Below are 21637 nucleotides of genomic sequence, written 5' to 3'. Positions count from 1 at the left end.
ATATGGGAGTTATCTTTCTTTCCTGTTCAGGTCAGCTTAGGTGTGGTCGGACGATGAATTTTGATTGCTTGTCCAAGAACACTTCCCTTGGCCAGGGCAATGTGCTGCCAGAAACAACCTGAAGTCTCAGGTGACCCTAGTATAAAACATTCCCTCCCAGCAGTGTCTTGACTGTATTTCAACAAAAGAACTAATGCAGGACAGCTATTAAGAAAGCACCTGCCTGTATGTAATGCTGCATTAATCTTCCATAGCCCTGAGAATGGATTTACTGTAGAATATGTGGCCCTTGCACATGAAAGAAAGAATATAGATGATATTGCAGTGTGAATTTAGGAATGCAGGGTTTTATTTATTTGTTCTTACAGAGCAGAGAATCAGCCTCTTGGAAACAAGAGGGGCCTGGGGACCCCTCTTACTTGCCACAGCTAAACCTCCCTTTCTGGATCCTGGTTAGTGCAAGCTCTAAACTTCACCTGGCGGCTGTGGACATGCAAACACTTTGCCTTAGCAAAATTATTCCCACAAGGCTTAAGTTTAAATCTACATGGATGATCCTCAGGAGTCCTCTCTCTTTCCATAGCCCAGTGCCTGAATTCTGCCCTGCCAGTCTTTGGTTCAGATCCTAATGCAGATCCTGGCTCTGGTTTCTCTGTCAGCCCCAAGTCTAAGCTCATCAAAATGATTTCTCTTGGACTCATCTCAGTCTTGTTTGTTTTAGCCATCATGCAGTGATCCTTGACAACTTCAGACCTACGCTTTGCCAAGTCATTCCTTATTTGCTGCAGCTCTAGGAGTTGGTCTCTGGCCCTTGTTGGCTACAATCCAAACTTGATTTAGCCTCAGCCCTACCAGCTTCAGAAGAGTGTGATGGTACATGTAAATTTCTTTTAAGTTATACTAAGTTATAAATCATTTGTTACTCTTAAGAAATTTATCTTTACATTTATAAAAATAATAGAATGAGTGATTTTTGTGGTAGTCTGAAGAGGACTTCTCAGCAAGATGACAAACACATCCTGATAAAGAGAAATCATCCTCTTTGTTGTTGTTAATAATATAGACATGTCAGCAAATGAACCAGAGTGTTTTGCTAGTAGTTTACTTTACAGGCTTCAGTGATCATTGTTGCATCTTCATCAGTAGTGAAAATGTAGTCCAGTTCTGCCCAAGTTTTCATTTGCCGCATTGTTTTGCTGACTTGGAATCCCTGCTGAGCAGTTAGAGGGCAGTTGTCATGTTGGTGAGAAACAGAGGGACAGGTATCAATTTGTAGCTTTACTGACAAAATGAGGAGGTGTTTGAATGCTATAGCTTCGTATCCAGTGAAACAGATTTATAAGCTCAAATGTGAACTGTAAACACCAAAACCCTTATTTGAGGACATCATTCCTATTTTAATACTATCTTAGTAAAAATTTGTGTGTGTTTAGTATGGTATGTCTGCGATTTTATTTATTAACTTATACTTTGTTTATTTACATTTGAAAATTGCTATAAATCAGGCTTTAATGCTAGCTTGATTGCAAAATAGTGATTCTGCTATGGAAATCTGAGAGCATTGTGTCTTCTGCAGCACGTCCGCTGTATTTTGTGTGTGGTTTCAGCACATTTGAATCTGAGGGGCTACACATACAGTGCTGGCCTTTCCCAGGACTTTTGAAGTATCTCATGTTTAAAATGCTGTATAGTAAGTAGTCAGGGTGGTCCAGCAACGGTAGGTGGCCTTTCCTCTCTCACAATAGCAAGTGGTTGATTTTAAATTGTGATTGTTAACAAACAGTGGATTTACGGCTATGTTCCAATATTGTGGTTAACTTTTTTAAAAAAATAAAGACACTTAACAGTATTTGAGTAGAGAGTGCTAGAATTGGTTTCAAGTCTGTTTTGACTTAGTTCCCCTAGCAAATATGCATTTGAGAAGGTATGTGGGGCAAGGTGTTAACAGTTCTATAATTTGGACATCATCATTGCAGACAGCAGCATTGTAAAGCCTGGAAAAGTTTGTGGTTTTATTGAGATCCCAAGCTGCTGGGTTGCAGAAATCTCCCTGCAATTTTACAGTTATCTTGCAGGGACCCAGCACCTCTGTGACCTGTGGCAAAGCACCAAGGGCAGTGGGGGTAGGAGGGAAAGGATATAGTCCTGCAGGCATCTTGGTGGCAGGCCAGCTTGCCCCAGGGGCCTTGAGGGAACTCTCCAAACTCTGGGGAAATCCAGGATTTACGAGGATGCAGAAATTGTGCTGTGTTAAACAGGGGCACACGTACAGTGTCCTTGAAGCACGTGTTGGTAGTGGCATTGCAGCTTGCTGCGCCCGCTCTGGGGCTCATCAGAGCGGTTGTTGGCTGTTGCTGTCACTAGTCACAGGGCACGGGTGGCCCCTGATGGGCCAGGGGGCTTCTGCTCCCTGCTGTACCCCCTTGGGCAGGTGTTGGTGTCCTTTTAACTTACAGTAAGAGAAAGAAACAGCATATTAATCCAAGTGTCAAAATAGTAAAATCTACTGTAGAAAATGGTCTTGATTGCTGAGTAGGAGACAGACCAGATCTTTCAGGATTTGTATCGGCAGGAAGGCAGTGCTTTTTTCAGTTCTTCTGTTTTAAAAGGCAAAGACCAATAAACTGATTTGGGTCAAAATGTCTTAGCCACGTCATCTTCTTAAACAGGGAAGAATGAAGAATACAGTGCTGCCTGAATTTAAACAAAACACTGATAATAACTGGCAGAAGTGGCGATAAATACATAATTCATCTGGTTTTTGTTTTCATGAGTCTCCTCAAGCAGAGGTCTTATGGGTTTGTCTTTGAATATAAAAGTAAAAGAAACAGATTTGGTATGAAAATGGCAGATCTGGTATTATCTCCTTAACTTATAACAATCAGATGTTGAATAGTACCTAGAGGATGATCTGTTTCTTTACCTGCTATTATTAAATCAGTGATGTGGGTTACTTTTCTAGGATGATGTTACTTTTTGCCAAGATCATGTTCTAAAGGAGTTGATAAATCCTATAATATTGTACTTGGCTCTATATATCAAACAAATATGAAAAGAGATTCAGTCTCGAGGAACTTGCAACAAGATAGGTTGTTACAAAAAATGCAAGGGAAATACAGCTTCATAGGTATTTGGATTTTTTCCTAATAAAAACCCTTTGATTTTTCCAAAACTCACAAACTCCAAACTCAGATAAATAACATATATTATTTGGGTCACAGCTAGACTGTGAAAACTGAAAACAGAAGAACAGATATTTTTTTTTTTTCCTGTCTGCTGCTCTGAGGCACACCGAGCATGTGCCTGAAAGTGGCAAGTGTAAGACGAAAGCCACTAAACAGTTCCCCAGACTGCAGTTACTGATATAAGGGTTCCTGAATCTCTGGCAGTACTTCCTATATTCGTTTAGTAGTATGATTTCACTTGATTTTATCTCATTGTAACAATCAAGCTATAGAAAAATAGCTGAGAGTCATTTTGAAGTGCATTAAATGACATGACATGCTTTTGTTGCCTTCTATTCTTCTTGTTTTGTGGGGAAAACATTGAATTTATTTTAAAAAAAAAAAAAACAAAACAAACCACAGGTTTTGGCTGTAGTGTGGATGTATGAGAGATTAAGGGTTGACTCAAAGAAATCTAACAAAGTATTTTATAAATTGCTAGTATGTTCCTTGGTGAAGGCTCTACAGAAATAAGCTTTTTGTTTGTTGTACCTGCAAAATCAAGTCAGCCATGAGACTCAGGTCAGAGCTTCAAGCAATCTTCTAGAAATACACCTGAGCCCCTAAGTGTAAAGATGACAAAAACCTGGTGAGGAGAAGAGCTTCTGGGTTGCATGTCTGTATGTACCAGAGTATGAAAGTAGATTTTAGTTGCAACTTCTTCACAGGACGCTTGCGCAGCATTTCCTGCATGCTCACTGTAACCTCACAGCAATGCAGCTCTGGGTCACTTGCTGTCAGGTATAACACTCCAGTACTCCTAAAGGCATTTTTTTCCCCATGTGCTTGCTGTTGTGCCTCGTTTCTGTCAGAAGCTAATAGAGATGCATTTCACTGCTTTTTCTTCTCTTTTCATATAAAGACTATTTCTGAGGTCAAATGCAGTTTAAAAAACCTAGAAACCTTAAACGCAGAGATGATTCAGCTGGCCTTCCCTTGCTTTGAAGGCAGGCATTTGCATTGTGTAAAAGGTTTTGTTTGCAACGGATTGCCCAGAGTGATAAAGCAACCTCGATCCATGTGGGACAAGCCTTCCAACAGCATCTTTACACGGTAGTGGTGAGGCATAGTCAGACAGCATTCCAGGATAGCAAAGCACGTAAGGTAGTGCATTGTCTCATTGCTCTTAACTGAATCAATTATGAAGACTAGGAGTTGCAGGAAGTTCCCAGTTTTCACTCAACTGAGAGCATATTTGTCCCTTTTCAGTATTCATCTTGGGGAGAGAGGGCCTGAGAAAAAGATAGTGAAATGGATCCCAGCTCCAAGGAGCTGTGCAAAATGTCTTGGGCTTTGGTGTGACCTGGCAGTTTGCTAACTGAAGGGAATAGGGGAGACCTCCTTAGGCCAAAAAAGTTCTAGACAGCCATGAACTATGTTAAATTTTATTATTCTTGATTGAACCTCAAATACATTATTTTATTAAAGTTAAACCAGGGGTTTTTTAACCTTAATGTTTTAGTACTGAGAGAGACTGCAGAGTGGCTGGCAGCCTGCAGATGTTCCATTCCCCAGAGAGTGGCGATCTGCAGCTGGACAACTGATCCCCTCTCCATATACCCTCTAGCCACCAAAAGATCAGAAGGTACCTGTGAGTTACCACGGTCAGTTTTGAAACTAGTTAACATGGGCTTTCATTTTGGGAGAGCTGGGTCTGGGAGGAGTTGTTAACTAAGAGTGTTGTGGCATAGTGCCTGAGCCTGGAGCCACCTCAGAACAGTATCATTTACAGCATGCCAGACAGACAACTTTTATAGTTCAGCTGCTGTTTATCAGCCTAGGAGGAGCTGTGTACCCTCATAAAAAGGGGGAAGAATAATCTGGTAAAACATTATTTCAATCTACTAAGCTTTAGATATGCATCTTTAATCTACCTAGTTGTAGTAGTCCTAGAAACTGTGTCTGTTTTCGTGTCCTTGCCAAAGCATGAATAATCTCAAGATCTCAACTTCTTATAGCTCCCTAAATTAAGCTTTGTACTTCTGCTACATAATAACTGCAGAAGGGAATGTTAAATGTGGACAAGTTTTGGGGAGAGAAACAACAAAACAACTTGTGGTTTAGAGGTGGGGTGAGCTGTAGAAATCTTAAAGGCAGAAATTACCAGAAGGATGTCTCTTGGGGGGGGAATCAGAGTCCTGGGTGATGAACCAAATAGTTCAAGGAACAGATAAAACTACTGGAGTTCTTGGAGCTTGGTGAGTTTAAGTCAGTCAACTGTGAGAACAGCTCAGGTGTAACAACTGAGTCTCGTAGCCTCTTGCAGCTCTGAGAAAAAAGATGCTGGGTCTTTCAGTGGGGATACACTGGGCTAGAAATGACCTGATTTGTAATGACTCACAGAATCTCTTGATTACTTGCAAGTCATTTGCCCATTAAAGCTGAAGACATGGCCAGTAAGAAAGGAGCATGTAAGAAAGAGCTAGAAATAGAAAAATAGCATTTCAAGGGTGGATAAGGTTCGAAGAACAGACAATAAGTATAATCTCTGAATACTGTAAAATGTTTAGTCTTAGCCAGCCTTGCAGTCCTAAAGACTACAAAAGGAAAGCTTCTATATATTGGTCTAAACTTATTTCCTGATGTGGCCAATTGTCAGCCCTCCATTTTCCTAAACAACTTGATTTTGTTATTCTTAGAAAGGTATCAGGTACAATGCCGTTCTGAAGGGCTGGTCCTTTTTGACACACACAGCAAGAATTTAGATTGTACAAAGTTTGTACAAACAAACAATACAATTTATCCTCCTCCCTAGTATTATGTACTAATTCTAATAATAGAGTGAGTTTTGTGAAGACTGACAAATCAGATTAAGGTTAAATCAAGAAGAATGCTTTGAAATACTGACCATTTTTTCTTGACTTGCATGCTAGGATGATATATTCTATTTAATTTAAATTCTTTCATCACTGTAATGAATGGTTGATTGCTGTGCCTCCCATATTGTTATCATGATAATGATTTTTGCTCTTTTAGAAATAACAAATGTATAATAAAGGAATAGAAGAGATTAGGAAATACATTTGAATTTTGTTATGAAAAGGATTGTGGCTGTGTACAACAAGGAACAAGAGGAATCCACAGGGAAATGTGCAGAGTGGCCAGTGTGGGACTGCTTAGTCATTGCTGAAACACCTGGTGACTTCATTAGGGCACCAGATTAGGTGGAGCTGCTCCAGCTGTTCCGGTTGAAGAGATTCTTGCCCCCATGCTTTTATTGCTCCTGATTTGCTAGGAGTTACATCCCCTGAGATCTGTTTATTGCTAATAATGCCTAACCTCTGTCTGTCAAAATGAGCTAAAAACAACCAATAAACCCCAAAACAATCACCCCCCACCCCCCCAACCCAAAATAGTCCTCCAGTGGCTTACTGTAAGCAGTAGAGTGCTGTTCGAAGCAGCTGGGTGGGCAGGTCTTAGAAGAGAGACCCATTGCCCCCGGTGGGGGGGCAGTGACACCCGGGTTAGTGCAGTAACCTTGTCAGCTAGCGTAGCTGCAGATGGAAGACACCAGGCATCTGCGGCTGTTGGCTGTCTCCGGGGGTTCAAAGACACTGGGATGCGAATGCTGGTATTTACATCCATTCTGCTAAGCTTGCTACATCTTGCCGCAGCTGGCGCTACCTTATGAAACCACAAGAGAGAAATCCTGTCCTAAGAACAATCAGGTAGCTCAGAGCCCCGAAGAATTATCTGTTTTTACTTGTAAATGTTCCTGGGAAAGAATTGTCTGATCATCTTCCGAGATACTAATTTGATGTCCAGGGCATTGCAATAACAGGCATTTCGAGTGCTCCTGCTTGGATAGCTTTTCTATGGAAAGAATTTAAGATCTTGGTTTGCCAGTTCTCCGGAGTCATCTGTTTGTGCTGAACTTGACTCAAAAAAGTCGCCCTATTGGACTGAAATGGAACTATTGCAAGTTAGAGAGGCTAAGTGCAGGCATATGTGTTTGCAGGATCAGGCTTTTGACATTGTAACAGATTGGTCTACTTTTAGCTTCACCAGGACATTTCTTTAACTGTAGCAATAAGGAAAATTTGCATTTCTGATGACTTAAGATGTTACATGCCAGATGTTACATGCCATCCTTTTATGTAAGCAGCTTCTATGGAAGTCCTTGCTATGAAATAGTATGTTTCCATGCTTTAGGTGGTGTTTGCTTTAGGTGACTTCATGTCTATCTATCATAGAGCTTTCTGTGTGAAAGGAAACTTGATATCTATCAATATTTTCATGTTAAACATTTATTGTTGTTTTTTTCCCTTATGAGCATTTCACTAGATCTCTGTTTACTTGCATCGATACATGGTCAAACATGCTGTTGTGTGTCCCCAGGGGAACACTTGACTTATGCAAACTGTACCATAGATCTGTCCCCATGTCCCCCAGCTGCACAGGGTTCTGCACTCGTTAGTACCCAAACGAGCTTTGTGCCGGTGTAAACCATATTCCCTCATGAAATTGCTCATGTAGCTTGTCTTACTAGCCTCCAAATGGAATTCATTTCAGTCTACAATTGCATGCTAATTTATAGATGAGCATGTGGCTCAGTTTTGCGCATTCTTCAATTTGTAGGAGTTGCACTTTGGAAATACTTGTGTGAGGGCTGGGGTGGAGAAAGCACTTGCAGCAGACTGGGGTAATGAGATTCTGCTAAGGCAGTCATATACCTGGGGCCTGAGCAGAACTTGTGTACTCAGGCCATATGGGAGAGCTTTTAAGACCATTATTACTTGTTTGCTTCAGCTGTGCAACTTCCTCTTCCCCTTTGTACATGCTTTTTCTGACATGCTGTCACTGCCTTCATCTATCCTGATACAGAAAGCAAAGAACGTGGTATAATTTGCTACCTTCTGCTAGTTGAGTCAGTTGTTTAATGAGAGAGAATTTCCCTTGGACGATGTCAGAGAAAAATCTGTATCTGCCAAGGCTCTTTGTATAGGAACAAGTGTTAACATAAACAGGCTTCCTCACAAATATCCAGGCAGGGCAATTGACCACAGTGGGGGAAAAACACTTCAGGGAACTGAGGGAGTGTTGGCTCTTTTTTGTTTTGGTATTTTTTTTTTTCTTCCAAGGGTGTTAACAAATTCATGGAATTCACCTTTCATCTGACATCCAGGAAGACTTCTTATGGCGAGGCATCTTCTTGCATTTCAGCTTTCGGGTAATTACTCTTTTTCAACAGTTTTTCTGAGCACAAGCTCTTCCTTTGCCCGTGTTGAAAGTGAAGCCCATTCCTTCTCTTTCTCTTATGTTTTGGCCTGAAGTAAGGAAGTAGCCAGTGGGAATTAAAGAGTGTTCTTCATTAGTTTATTTTATTAGCTCACAAAATGCAACCTTCCTTGCCAGTATTACATTTGTCATCTTTTTCCATGCTTCTGTTGAGCATTTTATGAAGTGCAAGTAGGTACAAAGCACACTTCATTTCTTCTGGAGAAACTTAGAGCTTAAAGCCAAGGCCCCAAGTAAGGGGCTGTGGTACCTGGGCATCACTGGGTAATTTAAGCTTATAACTGTTGCTAAGCCTTCAGAAGTAGAGTATCCCTTGGCTCTCCAGAGTTAATTGCATAGCCCAGAGAGGTGGTGGTATTTGGAAAGTGGAGAGGAAAGGAAGCCTTTAAAACTTCAGTATTAGAAATGTGCAGAACTGCTGCCATGAGACATGTTGCCACGTTTCCCTGACAGCACTGCCCTCAGTGTTTTCTGCATTTTGCTGCAAGATTCGGACACCCATAACAGGAACAGCCTGTGAACAGTTTTTTAGTGTTCAGTTTTACATTTAACAGAAGTGTAAAGTTCAGTGTCATGGAATTTCCCTGCTTGGTTGTTAGATAGCTTGGTAGGGCTCAAAACAAGCAGCCTGCATTGTAGGCAGCCTTCCTCCCCCAGATGAGTATGTTCAGGGGTTCAGAGCTCTCCTGGCCTCCTCCCATCAAAACTGCAATAGAAGTTCTCCTCTTGGGGTCTGTCATATTTTTATTTTCATTAAAAATATTTGAAGGAAAATGATCTAACAGAATTTAGCTTTCTAAATCTTAGATTGCTGTGGAAGACAAAAAAAAAAAAAAAAAGTGGGCCAGCTCAGGGACTTGCTTCTCTTGAAATAATTGATGCCATGAAATCCCAAACCAAAAGAGGTGGGAGATGTAAGGCATCTGGCAGAGTTTACAGCCCTGGGGGGTCGAGGAGAAGTACAGCCTGCTGCAAACAAAGGCTGAGTGTTTTGCTGATGTGATTGCAAAACATATGTTTGCCCGGGACTGTTATGATCTTGGGAATAGGCAGGAGGCCAAATTTCTGCAGCAGCATACTTAGCCACACAAATATCTACAAAATGTTAACCTCCTGCGATTTCTCAGTTTAAAAGCCATAATTACTTTGTTGCTTAAAGAGAAGGTAGAAACTCTTGCATAAGGAAGAGGAGAGAGGAAGAAAAGGTGTTGTCCAAAGAGCTTCTCCCGGCCGGGGAGGAGAGTGGAGCAGGGGAGACCGCGGGGAGAGGGGGCGCCCTTGCGCCTCCGCCGGGCCGGCGGCAGCACGGAGGAGGGGGGGGGGGCGGGCTGGACTGGGGGGCTCTGGGGCGGCTCCGGGCCGGGGCTTCCCCCGCGGCAGCAGCTGCTGCCTCTTGTTCCCCTGTCCGGGGCGCATTTATTGGCATTCCCGGGGGCTGGCAGGCACCGGGGAGAGGCGGCGAGCAGCTGTCCCCCGGCCGCCGCTCCGCCCGGGAGGGCAGCGCTCCGCCCGCGGGGCGGGAGGGAGGGAGGGAGAGGCCGTGAGGGAGGAGGCCGGGCCGCGGGGAGGGCCCGCCCCCGCCCCGGCGGCGCTGGGCGGTGCGGCAGAGCGGCGGCGGGGCGGTGAGGGGAGCGCAGCCGGCCCCGGCCCCGCGGCGCTGGCATGAGGGTGGCGAGACCGGGCCCCCGGCACCAGGTACCCCGCGGGTGGCGAGGGGCTGGGGCCGAGGGGGTGCCCCCGCAGGGCTGAGCCTCCCCAGGGCCGTTGGTCTTGCTCGCCCGGCGCATCCCCAGGGAGAAATCCCTGCTGAAGGTGGGGCGGGGGCCCGCGCGGCCCCTCTGCGCCGAGCGAGTCCCGGCTCAGCTGCGGGGCCGGGCAGGCGGGAGCGGTGCTGCCTCGCGGGCTCCTCGCTCGACCCCTAAAGATGTTGTTCAGAGCTGCCGGAGGGTTAAGCGGGGATTTGCAGGTCCTGTCTGGCTCCCTTCTACGGGATACCCAGCGACTGCCCACAGTGACAGTGCAGACGCTGTCGTGAGCCTCCCCACTGCCACCTGGTCCCAGAAGGGCTGCGGACCGCTTGTGTGTGGTGGGGGGGTGTCTCTGCTGGGTTTTTAGGCTCATCCAGGTAGTTTTTTGCTTCGGAATTGCCCGGTGTTTCTTTCGTTCTTGCACGGACTTGGATTATCCTTTTGAAACAGTGAGGCTGGTCTTGTGTTTCTGACAGAGGAGAGCTTGCTGTAATTGTAAACAAATGCAAGTCAATAGCATTGTTTTGGACAGGAATTAAAACACTGCTTTGGATCTCTTTTGTAAGTTTCTTAGTGTCACCACGTTAAGATTTTTGTTTTAAATGAAATTGTTAAATCCTCAAAGTGCTGCAGGTTGCCACTGAAACTATTTTGTATTTTTCTGGTACCTCTTGGATACAAATTGCTTTGCTTTGACATAATCCAGCAGTACAGTCTACATAATGCAAACTGTAACCGTCACGTTTGAACTTGTTTCCTTCAGTGTCACTGATTTATTGGTGTTTAAACAGTGCTTACAGCATGGAAATCGCAGACATTCCTTCCAAGTCCTTTGCCCTTTAATACTTTTGTTTCATTATATACATTACAGAATTGGCATATAGAAGAGCTAGGCACTAATGCTTGAAAATCAGCCTCTTGGTTTCAGTGAGCTCATATCAAAAGTAAATTGGGTTGTGGTCTCTAAGCAGTTGTGTCACAAAACCACTTCAGGAAGATCTATTACTGCTGAAGAAGAATAGGTACTTAGGTGTCTTGAGACTACTCCAGTTGGACCTGCTTTTACTGCTCTGTCCTAGAAGATGACCAGAGAAGAGGTGTTAGAGTTTGAGGCTGAGAAGTCTGGGCTTTGCTTTTATTCCTGCCGTTGTGAACAGAGTGTGTGACCTTGGGCACACACTACCTTGCCTTGATTTCTGTCTTGAATCAAGTCACATAAACTAGTTGGGGATGTTTTTAAAATCAGATATTTCAAAGGACTTTGAGACATTCAGAGAAAGTACACTTACCGATATTTAAGTATTTAAATTCATATAATAATAATGTATTCTCTATGAAATAGAAACAGTTCAACGTTTGCTGTGCTTTAATTCCAATGAAGAGTAGTAGGTCTGTGGAACAAAGTGCTTTGTAGCAGAGGGGGAGTACTTGTTCTCACTTCCTCAAATCCATGCAAGTGCAGACATGTCTAGTGCTTCAGTTGAATGACAGTCTGAGATACCCAGAAAATGGAACGAGTGCAAAAATGTACATGAGCGTTTCTGAGATAATTTTTCTGTCATTTTAACCTGAATCATGGTTTGTTTGAGAAAACCACAACAATTGCAGCTACTTCTGGGTTAGGTAAATTAATAAAATAGGAAAAACTGCCAGTTCTGCTGGTGTAGGATTTGTAGGAATATTTTTTTTTTTTAATGTTTGTAGGAAGAGAATCTTATTTAATCACTAGTCTTTGTTTCTTAATCCCTTCATTTCTAAAGCTACCCATCTGATAAGGAAACTACAGTAGCTACTGCATTTAGCAGAACTGAAAATATGACTTCTAAGCTGTGTACGTATCAGTGTGGTGATAAAAACTTGTCCTATGAGGCCAGTTGTGCCAGTCATTGTCGTTAAGATCCTAAACAAGGAAACTCCAAATTCGAAGCCTGTCAGTGTCACCACCAGTGAGGTTTTGCTGTCGGTGACCTTTAAAGGGGAAGTAGGAACCAGACACAGTGAATGAAGCAGCAGCAGTACCACCAGACCTCTTAGTAAGTGCCAAAGTGCCCCTTGGAAATGCAGCGTGAGCTTCTTGGACACTTAGATGCTTTGGGACATTTTATCCTATAAGCATATAAAGCTCTAAATGGGTATTTTTAATGTCAGCTTCAAATGCATTCCATAGTATACTAAGCTGAATTTTCAGCACTAGCACATGACGGGGGGTGAATTCTACTAGGAGATTGTGTTGCAGAGTTTACTAGGAGATTGTGTTGCAGGCTCATGGTGCCTTTCTTAGCCATAAGCTTGGGTAGGAATGCAGTTAAGATTATGTAAAATGATCACTGGTTATCTAGGAAAATGTTACCTCCAAGAAAAGGTCACCTCAAACTCATTTCCCTTCTCAGGTTCCTTCCTTTAGATTGTTTTCTAGCGCATTACTGTATGTGATTTTCATATAATTTTGTTAGAATCTAGCAGCATTTAGTGCTTAATCAGGACACAGATGATTCAGATGAAGATGTAAGTTCAAATGTAGTTTTGAAGTAAATCGATATTTTCACTTTGCCTGTGGCTTGTCTATGATAAAATGTTCTTTTTGCCATTTAGAGGAGGCTTAACTAAGTATGTAAATAAGTCCCCCTGGGAGGTGTAACATTTGATATTGGTACTGACTGTACTTGAGGGGAGCAAAATGACTCACTGTGCTAACACCAGGGAAGCAGTCTGAAGATTGTGGTTCAGAGCTAGTGCTCAGCTCATGAATCCTAAATGACTGAAAATTAGCAGTTTGGTAAGAGTCCCCATACTCATCTGACAAAGTGATAACTGAGTTTTGGGAGAGGTTTTGTGATAAGAGGCAGAGCTCCAGCTGCCAGGAGCGAGTAGTGGGGGAGGAACAGGGGTCTGAAAAAATTATTTGAGGCGCACTATGGAGCAAGAGCTGTAGCTAAAGTTAGGTAGCTGTTCCTGTTCTAGAGGCCCTGCATCTCTGCTTGTAACTTAACTCTGCTTTAGTATTTCTAGGTACAATTTCTGATCTTGGTTGTCTGTTTAGAAGTGACCTTCTTCTTCACTTACATTTTAAAGAGGTTCAGAACCAAAGCAGATGATGTCCTCTTACTAGCAGAGGTGATGCGTGTTGTACTTTAAGTATTTAAAATTTCTTTAAGCATTTGCAGTTCAATTTTCCCTCTCAAGCTTTTACTTAAATTTGATAGGAATGCTGGTTTTGTCAAGTCACTTAAAGTCACCTAAAAGTGGACTTGACTGACAGAGTCTTAAGATACAGAAAAGCCATAAGTAGAGTGAGCTGATACATGTCTGCGATTTTAGAGTGGCCTCCTCTGAGCATATATGTGCATGCAATACAGACTTTTGGTCTGGTTGTCATTGTGGAGTTGGATGTACTAAGTGGGCCAGGCTGGTGAGAGAGAACGCTAACTGGGAAGTATATAATTAAGTTTGCAGACTTGTCTCATTATCTCTTCTGTCTCAGCTCTGAAGAGCTGTTTCTTGCTGTACATTTGCATAAAATGTATTTCCTGGCTGAGAGGTCTCTGAAAAGGCACATCAGGTTAGGGCATCAGCCTGTGACTTGAGAGATCTCAGCTCAAGCCACCAGTCTTCTCTAGCAGCCTCTGTTAGACATGTAGCTTTTCTGTTTCTCAGGTTTCTTCCTAAACAGGAGAAAATACACTTGCCCTACCTCACAGGAATGTGGCATGAATTAAATACATGAGATGAGGTGTTCAGATATGGCAGTGATGAGAGAATGTAGACTCAGAAATGGTAGGTATCTCGTGAACGTAGTTCCCATGGAAATAATAATAGCATCTGTACAGAAATACAAGTTACATGATCTAAGGGGAAAGAGGAGGCTTTTCTGTGATTTCTGAGGTCATCTCTGCCAGAATAGCGATAACAGCCTTTCTGTGGCTAAAGTCTTGCTTCTCTGTCAGGGTATATCTGGAAGGTGAGCAGGGGGGAGTGGGTTGCCACCTGGCAAGGCCCACCTCCCTCCATTAGCTGTGAGCTTCTGGGTGTTGAAGGTGAAATCTGTTCCACCCTTGGTGCTCAGCTTTGCAGCTGTCTGAGTTTTATGTTCTGGCTTTGAAGATGGAGTGCCTCTGATGCATTATTATGATGATGATGATGTATTATTTGCACCTAAAGCCTCAGTTGTGGTTGGCTTTCTGCTGAGCTTGGAGCTGTATTCAGCTGCAGAGTTTCTAGACTGAATGGAAGTGGTGTGGCAAGGTTAACAAATAGGAGGAAAGAAGCTGGGAGAAGTTTGATGCAGAAAATACGGCACTAAGTAGGTCACTGGTGTGCAAGTTGGTGGTCTGGAATCACATGAAAGTTGCTTATACTTTTGTAATAACCAAAATCAATATGGTTGCTTGCAACTGCTGCTTGTCCTAGCCCTGGCTGCTTCACCAGTGCTTGTCACTGCTCCAGGTGAGGTGCTGCTTTAGGAGGAAGATGCAGGAGAGAGACCTGGTGGTGTGGCTGGTCAGGATGCAGGTCTTGCCTTTGAGAGGAAAGCTGGAGAGCTGTGCTCCTTGAGTGTATTTGGAAGATGGAAGCTTAGTGAAGGGCGTCATGGAGCATAGAAATACATTCAAAACAAAGGAAAGATACTCTAGGACTGTTTTGAAAATTATTACTGTGTTGTCTCTATAGTATTTGAAATGTTGGGATACTGGGAGCACCCAGAGATGCCTGCTATTTCTCAAGTACTAGGAGAACTTGATTAAATGCTGCTTCTGTAAAAGAGAGAAAACCAGTTTTTAAAATGTCTGCCATGGCTCATAACTGAAGAATAACAATTTTCAGAAGATTTCTAATGGGTCAGAATTTATACAACTCTCATGACTGTGGTAACCATGCACCTTAAGGCAACAACCTTATCTCTGTTCTCAGCACCTTCTGGAAGAAACATATTTACCCCCATTTTGCAAATGGGAAACTGAGGCTTATCTTCACAAATGCTTTGCAACATCTCTGTCGGAACAGAGACTCGAACGCAGGCTTTGCAAGTACTAGGCTGGTGCCATGATTACGGGGGGATGCTTTCTCTCCTGAGGGAAAACAAAGCAATTTACTCAATCCTCCAAAAAACTCTTAAGTCGCTTTGCAGAGAGGGTTTGTTTACTTATGTAATCTGTTACATGCAGTGTCATCATAGCAGTTTGACCTCTGTATGCTTTAAAAAAATGTGGAGTGTATTGATACTGATGTGTTTTAGATTGTGAGGCAAAATATATTATCAGCCTGCTGATCTCAGGTTCTTAAATCTTGGGGTTTTTTTTTTTCCTGTAACTGTTCTGGGAAAGGCGAAGACTGAAACATAGTTGTTCAAGAATTAAACTTCAAGGTATTTCTCTTGGAGTACTTGAGACAACGGCAGACATCTGCTAAGTTAAATGATGCGTACAGACTTTTTTCCCTTGCTGTCATTTAGGTGTAAGATGTTTCTCTAATTTGCTAGTGTAGTTGTAGCTGAGATAAGAACCTGTGCTAGAGCTTTGAGGAGAGAGGGTGTTTTTAAGATAGAAATTCCATCCTACAAGAGACATCGCTAGACTTGGCTGACAGGCAAAATTTGTGAATGTTGTGACCCTCAGCAGGAAAAAGCTACATCACATACTCTACTGTCCCAGGGAAAATGTGAAAAGACTGGTAGTAAGAGCTGCCCTTTGATCTTGCTTTATCCAAATCAGACTTCAGAAATAAAGGCATCTGACTTAGAATTTAAGAAAGCTGTCAAGAGTCTGATGGGCTTTGGTAGTTCTGACTTAAACCTGTGCTGATTGTTTCCGGCTCTCTGAGCTGGTTTCTAATCTTAGGGGAAAGTTCAGGGAACGGTAACTGATTAATAAAATTGCTTCTCGTACAGTGAACTTGTGCAAATAGAAACCTCAGCTAAAGACAGAAAAAGTGCAATAGTGAGTGTGACCAGTAGTGCTCGTTTATAGCAGCCTTTAGCTATGTGGGGGAAATGTAGCAAAGTTTAAAAACTGCGTTGGGCAGGCAGCTTTTAGGGGCTTCATTTGCTCATGAGGCTTAAAACAGCTGAAGGTGCCCCTCTGCTCTGTGTGGCTTGACCTGGCTCAGTGCATGGTATTTATTCATCTAAACCCAGTTGAGAACCCAGGTGGGGTTGGTATCATTAGAAAATAGTGGTTTGGGCTATGGAACGGAGGCAATGGATGTGTTTTAAAAGATGACCAGGGGAGAAGGAGCCCGGACCATTAGTTGATATACAGCCCAGCGTTTAGCACTCAGCTTCATCCCCAGCTTTAATCCCAGGCCTCCCCCCATCTGTAAGGGCATGGTGCCATCAGCTGCCCGGTTGGGAGCTGCTTCGGGTGGCAGGGCTCACACCTTTCCTGAGGAAGGCACGCTGCTGGCTGGGGAGTAATCCCCTCAGGAGAGCTGTTTTGCAGGGAGTGCTGTGCACATGGAGTGAGCCTCTGTAGCGATGGGGAAGTGGGCACATGTGAATGTGTGAGGCGAGGCCGTGTCCTGCTTTGGTACCTTCCCCATGGCCCGTGCTGTGCCTTCTCTGAGGGCTGCTGCATGCTAAATGTAGAAGCTGCCCTTGAACCCATGGCTCCCACCCTTCCAAAGGGACACAAATGCACCAAAGTCTTTTATGCAGTTTGCTCCTTGGCTGCACAAAGGGCCCCGGGGTGCCATAGGCCTGGCAGAAAGCTTCATCGAGCTGAGGGAGAGGGCAAGTAGGGAACTGCTGGAGGAGTATGCAGCCTCCCTTACCTGCAAGGCAGCATGTCTGCAGAGGTGTGTGCAAGGATGTGGCTGCTGCTGCTCTGATTGAGCAAAATTCCCTTCCTCCCTCCCAGTGTGAATAGCTTTTTATCCTATCTTGAAAAGAAAGCAGACGCAAATGTAGATCAGGTACTTTCAGCAGTTTAAGAGCTCTTTGAGGTTGGGAAAAAGAAATCTGATTAGGGTTACAGCTGTTTCATTTCCTGACAGATGCACAGTGTTATGTGCTGGCGTACTGCGGATGTACACACACACACACATCAGTCTCGTTTTGTATCAGTGGCATAACCACACAGCAGCCGGCTATGTACTGAACTCCTTGTCCTGGACACCCTGCCAAAATATGCTTTATGCAGAATTTTCTGTGAACCAGGTTGTAGTGTGCGTGTGCATATAAATTTGTGTGTGTTTTCTTCGGTTGGCAGGGCCTTTGTTGTGGAACTTTTTGTTGCTGGAGTGGGGCAGTACACTGTAAACAAGTGTGGCTAATTATAAAGCACTTGTATAAAATGATTTGCATTTGTACAAATGGTACTAGTAAAAGTACTCATGTGAGAGTACCATGAGTACCCAAATAAGCCCAGCTCTGAATAGAGAACTCTTCTTTCTTGCAACCACAGCTAAAAAGCTGTTTATAACTAAATGCTGAGATGGTGTAATTTTCTTTTCTAGGAACTTGGAATAAGAATTCCTAGACCACTGGGACACGGACCAAGCAGATTCATCCCCGAGAAGGAGGTGTGGTAGTGTTTTCAAGTACACAGTGAACTCTATGCTTTTAAGGAACACCCGTTTAGAAGTAACCCACATTTGGTTTCAGGACAGCTGCTGAGCGGCAGAACATTTTCAGTCGCGATCACATTCAGTCCCGGTGAGACTTTGGCTGCAGTTCTAGTGTACAGAAGCAGCAGGAGCCCTGGGGAGCTTTGGAATAGTTATGACCCCTCCTGTACTGCTATCTAGCATAAGAGAAACACAATACTGTTTTCTTTAAGAGCGTCTGTTTCCTTGTGAACATCCGGATGTAATTTCCGACTGGTCCACAAGGCACCTGCCCCCCTGCTCTGGGGCTGCTTTTTCTTGAGCTGCCTCTACCATTTGGAATAATCCGAGAAGCTTCAGAGTGCTGTGGCTGAGCATTTCTGGTGCTTCTCTCCTGGTCATCTGGTAAGAGAATTTGGAGCAGAGGAAAAGTTAGTAATAGGCCTGTGGCTTTCTAGGAATTTTAGAGCCTTAAGTTTCAATTTCCTTTTATTTTTCTCATCATCTTAGCTAGCTTTTTACTTCTTTCCCTCTTTTTTGCCTTAGTAAAGATGATTATTCAACTAGCTTTTTGTTGTTATAATAAACTAAGATCAATTTGGGGCATTCAAAAAAATGAGGGTGAGACACTTAAAAATAAGAAGTCGGTGTTGTACAAGAGAAAGCGTAAAGCCAAAAATCTCCTTTTGCTGATACAACCGCTTGTGATCTCCTAAATGAGAGGTATTAAAGGGATTTTATGTGCCCTGCCTTATGTGCACTGATTTAATGCCATTAATAGATTTATAATGTAATTCCTTCCACCGGGGCCTCTGGCTGCTGCGGTAATATATTTATTTACTTTTCTATTGGTAGTTTTTAGACAATCTTGCTACTTACTCTTTCTGTTCTATCAGACGATTCAAGTGGGAAACGAAGACGCCATGATGCACACGCTGTTTGCAGATTCTTTCGCTACGCTGGGCCGACTGGACAATGTTACCTTGGTGATGGTTTTCCACCCACAGTATCTTGAAAGCTTTCTAAAAACTCAGCACTATCTCCTGCAAATGGATGGTCCACTCCCACTTCATTACCGACACTACATCGGGATAATGGTATGCTGGATCATAAAGCAGCGAGCAGAAACAGCCACTTTGGCAACAATCTCTGGTCTTGTTTAATAGCAGTTGTTACTGTGTTTTGCAGTTTCTAGTTGGAAAGGCATTTCATCGGGAGCTAAGGGGAGAAGCAGAGTAGGTTTGTTTGTGTCTGGTTTCATAAGACCAATACTTTATGTTCATAGTTTCAGTAGGACTGTGAGAAAGAGGGGGGAAAAATCTGCTGTAAAAATAAGACAATTGTTTATTTTTGGTTTCCTTAGTATCTCAGAAACTGTTCTTCAGGAAAGCTTGTTTGTGTGTGTGTGTTCTGTCGAATTCACTTCCCTCTAACTCAATAGTCCGTCCCATCATCCATTTCTGAATCTCTAAATTCTAAGCAAGTTTTCTGCCAGAAGTGGTTGATTTCATAATTTCCAATCCAGGTCAATGATCTTTGCTTGCTGAAGTTGAATTAAAGTTTTGGGCCGTGTCTTAATGTGATGGGGAAAGTATTACTGTTTGAATAAATGATACTGGGTCTGTTCTTTGCTGAAAAGCTGCCCTTAGTCTCCCATGCTATATGCATTCTGACACCTACTTTTGGTTTTGCTGGTAAAGATTCACCTAGAGGTAGCCTTGCTTTTTCCCCCACTGGAGAATACTGTGCAGTGTGGATTACTTGCTTCAGGCCATACAATAAATCTGTGCCTGTACTTCTCCCTGGATACAGGCATGTTGCACCCGTAGCCAGCATGGATGAATGAGGAGTGTTTATGTTGTGAGACCAATAATCAAAACAGGCTGATGTGTTAATTTTTGTTACTTCACCCTTTGATCACTGGAAGTCTTATTCTTGAATATTTTGAGGAAATGATGGCTTAGGGTATTTGTCATAAAGCACTAACTTACTGTAATTGTTTTCTGTATCACAACTGTGTTTTGCTTCCTAGGCTGCAGCGCGCCATCAGTGCTCTTACCTTGTTAACCTCCATGTGAATGACTTCCTTCATGTCGGTGGGGACCCTAAATGGTTGAATGGTCTGGAAAATGCACCTCAAAAACTGCAGAATTTAGGAGAACTGAACAAAATGTTGGCTCACCGACCCTGGCTTATCACCAAGGAACATATCGAGGTAAATCTTTCACGGAGTAATGTGAATGTACCCTTATTTTTCAGTAATGCAATCACGGATTCTTAGGGTTAGGAACCAGACAGGGTGAAAGCTGTTCTGTGTTACTTTCATTTCAGTGTTATATCGCTGTGATGCTGCATGATGCAATATCATTCGTGTCCTTGTAAAACTAACAGGATCAAAACTGGTCTTAAATGGCTAACAAATTTAATTTACAACTCATGTTTCAGAGTTGTCATGTCAGAATTCTGCTGGTGCAATGACGATGTGCTCAGATGTGCGCTTCCTTAAATTGTGTGCTTTGGGTAGCCAGAACCCCGAGCGTTTTGGAGATGCTGCAGGCAGAACACCAATCACCACATTTTTGTCTCAATTGCTGCTGGTTCACAGTTTTCAGGCTGAGTTGGAGGGAGCAGGCTGGATGAACAGCCCAGGGGAGCGGTGGTGGCAAAAGCCAGCCAGCACTGCAGCACCGATGTGCAGCGCGGGCAGCTCTCATGGCAGGGCCATGTCTGCCCCAGGCCAGGCAGTGGCTGCTGGAGCAACCCTGCTGCTCTCCTCTTTACCCTTAGCAAGGAGGAAGCGGGTGCTGGGACTTTGTGGGTGCTGCCTGCAAGGTGGAGAGGCGGCGGCAGGTCCTGCTGGGAGGCAGGACGCTGGGCTGTGGGGGAGGGCGCACGCTCTGCCAGAAGGCCCCAAACCTCCCACACTTTCCTGCCCGAAGGGGAAGTTGGGGTTTGAAGCTTCTTCTCAAATGCAGAGCATTCCACCCACAGGGACAAGATGGAGGGAGCCCAGCCCCCATGCTAGGTTTTTACACAGCTGATCCGCAAGGAGTTGCCGGAGTTTTCTGAGGCTGTAAAGACCAGTTGAAGAAACATGTGACTGTTGTGGTTGTGAGGTGTGAGATTTCAATGCAAGTTGGTCTGGCCTCGATACAAACCATATGGTGCAAAATAGAAACCCCACCGGATTCAGTAGCTGAGGGCCAGAGAGGGGAGAGAAGTCGTCTCCTGTGTGGCTTAACCACACAAGTCTGTGGCCGGCAGGTCACCTGGGTACAGGACACTGAGCACGCTAATGGCAGCAGAGAGTTAGGAAGCAGTTGTGGATGTTGGAAAAATCATTTTATCTGGTAACGGAATGTGTTGATAAACTACGTTAAGGTGGGATAATTTGAATGGCTTTAAAGTTAATACTTTTGTCTTGCATTATTTTGAAAGCAACTTTTGAAGACTGAAGAGAACAGCTGGTCCCTGGCAGAGCTGATCCACGCGGTCGTTCTCCTTACACACTACCACTCCCTTGCTTCTTTCACGTTTGGTTGTGGCATCAGCCCGGAGATCGACTGTGAAGGGGGTCACACCTTCAGGCCCCCTTCCGTCAGCAACTACTGCATATGTGATATTACAAATGGTTACCACGGGGTGGATGAAATTCATGCCAGCCCAACTGGAAGTATTCCAGTAAGTATCTGAACAAACAATCTCTTCCAATAGTAGTAGTTTCTTTGTAAACTTAATACATGGAGGGTGCTCATCTCTATTCATTCAGTGAGAGTGGGATTGATGAGCCTAACCAGTTGAAAAAATACATTTAGGAGAAGCTGAGATGACACTGGTAAGCTGGGGGAAGTTACCGAAGGGAGAGACAAAGATACTGTCTCTCAGTTG

General features: G+C 43.6%; 1 protein-coding gene across 4 annotated transcripts in view; it reads left to right on the top strand.

Annotated features, from left to right (window-relative positions):
• The window catches only part of SESN1 (sestrin 1), an 84351-nt gene that overhangs the window by 56956 nt on the left and 5758 nt on the right, over positions 1–21637 (top strand). Inside the window, exons 1-5 of one of the 4 annotated variants that reach the window (XM_074862252.1) lie at positions 10016–10157; positions 17660–17725; positions 18646–18846; positions 19782–19964; positions 21188–21430. In XM_074862252.1, the coding sequence (XP_074718353.1) occupies positions 10125–10157; positions 17660–17725; positions 18646–18846; positions 19782–19964; positions 21188–21430 (726 nt within the window). In that variant the 5' untranslated portion in view covers positions 10016–10124. Of the gene's footprint in view, positions 1–10015; positions 10158–17659; positions 17726–17790; positions 17859–17881; positions 18155–18645; positions 18847–19781; positions 19965–21187; positions 21431–21637 lie in introns of those variants that run through there. The other 3 variants (XM_074862251.1, XM_074862255.1, XM_074862253.1) reach the window with 3 other exon arrangements.

The sequence above is a fragment of the Strix uralensis genome, chromosome 3, assembly GCF_047716275.1.
Source record: "Strix uralensis isolate ZFMK-TIS-50842 chromosome 3, bStrUra1, whole genome shotgun sequence".
NCBI classification, from domain to species: domain Eukaryota; kingdom Metazoa; phylum Chordata; class Aves; order Strigiformes; family Strigidae; genus Strix; species Strix uralensis.
Note: the sequence above shows the minus strand (reverse complement) of the source record. Positions and strands in the feature narration are given on the sequence as shown.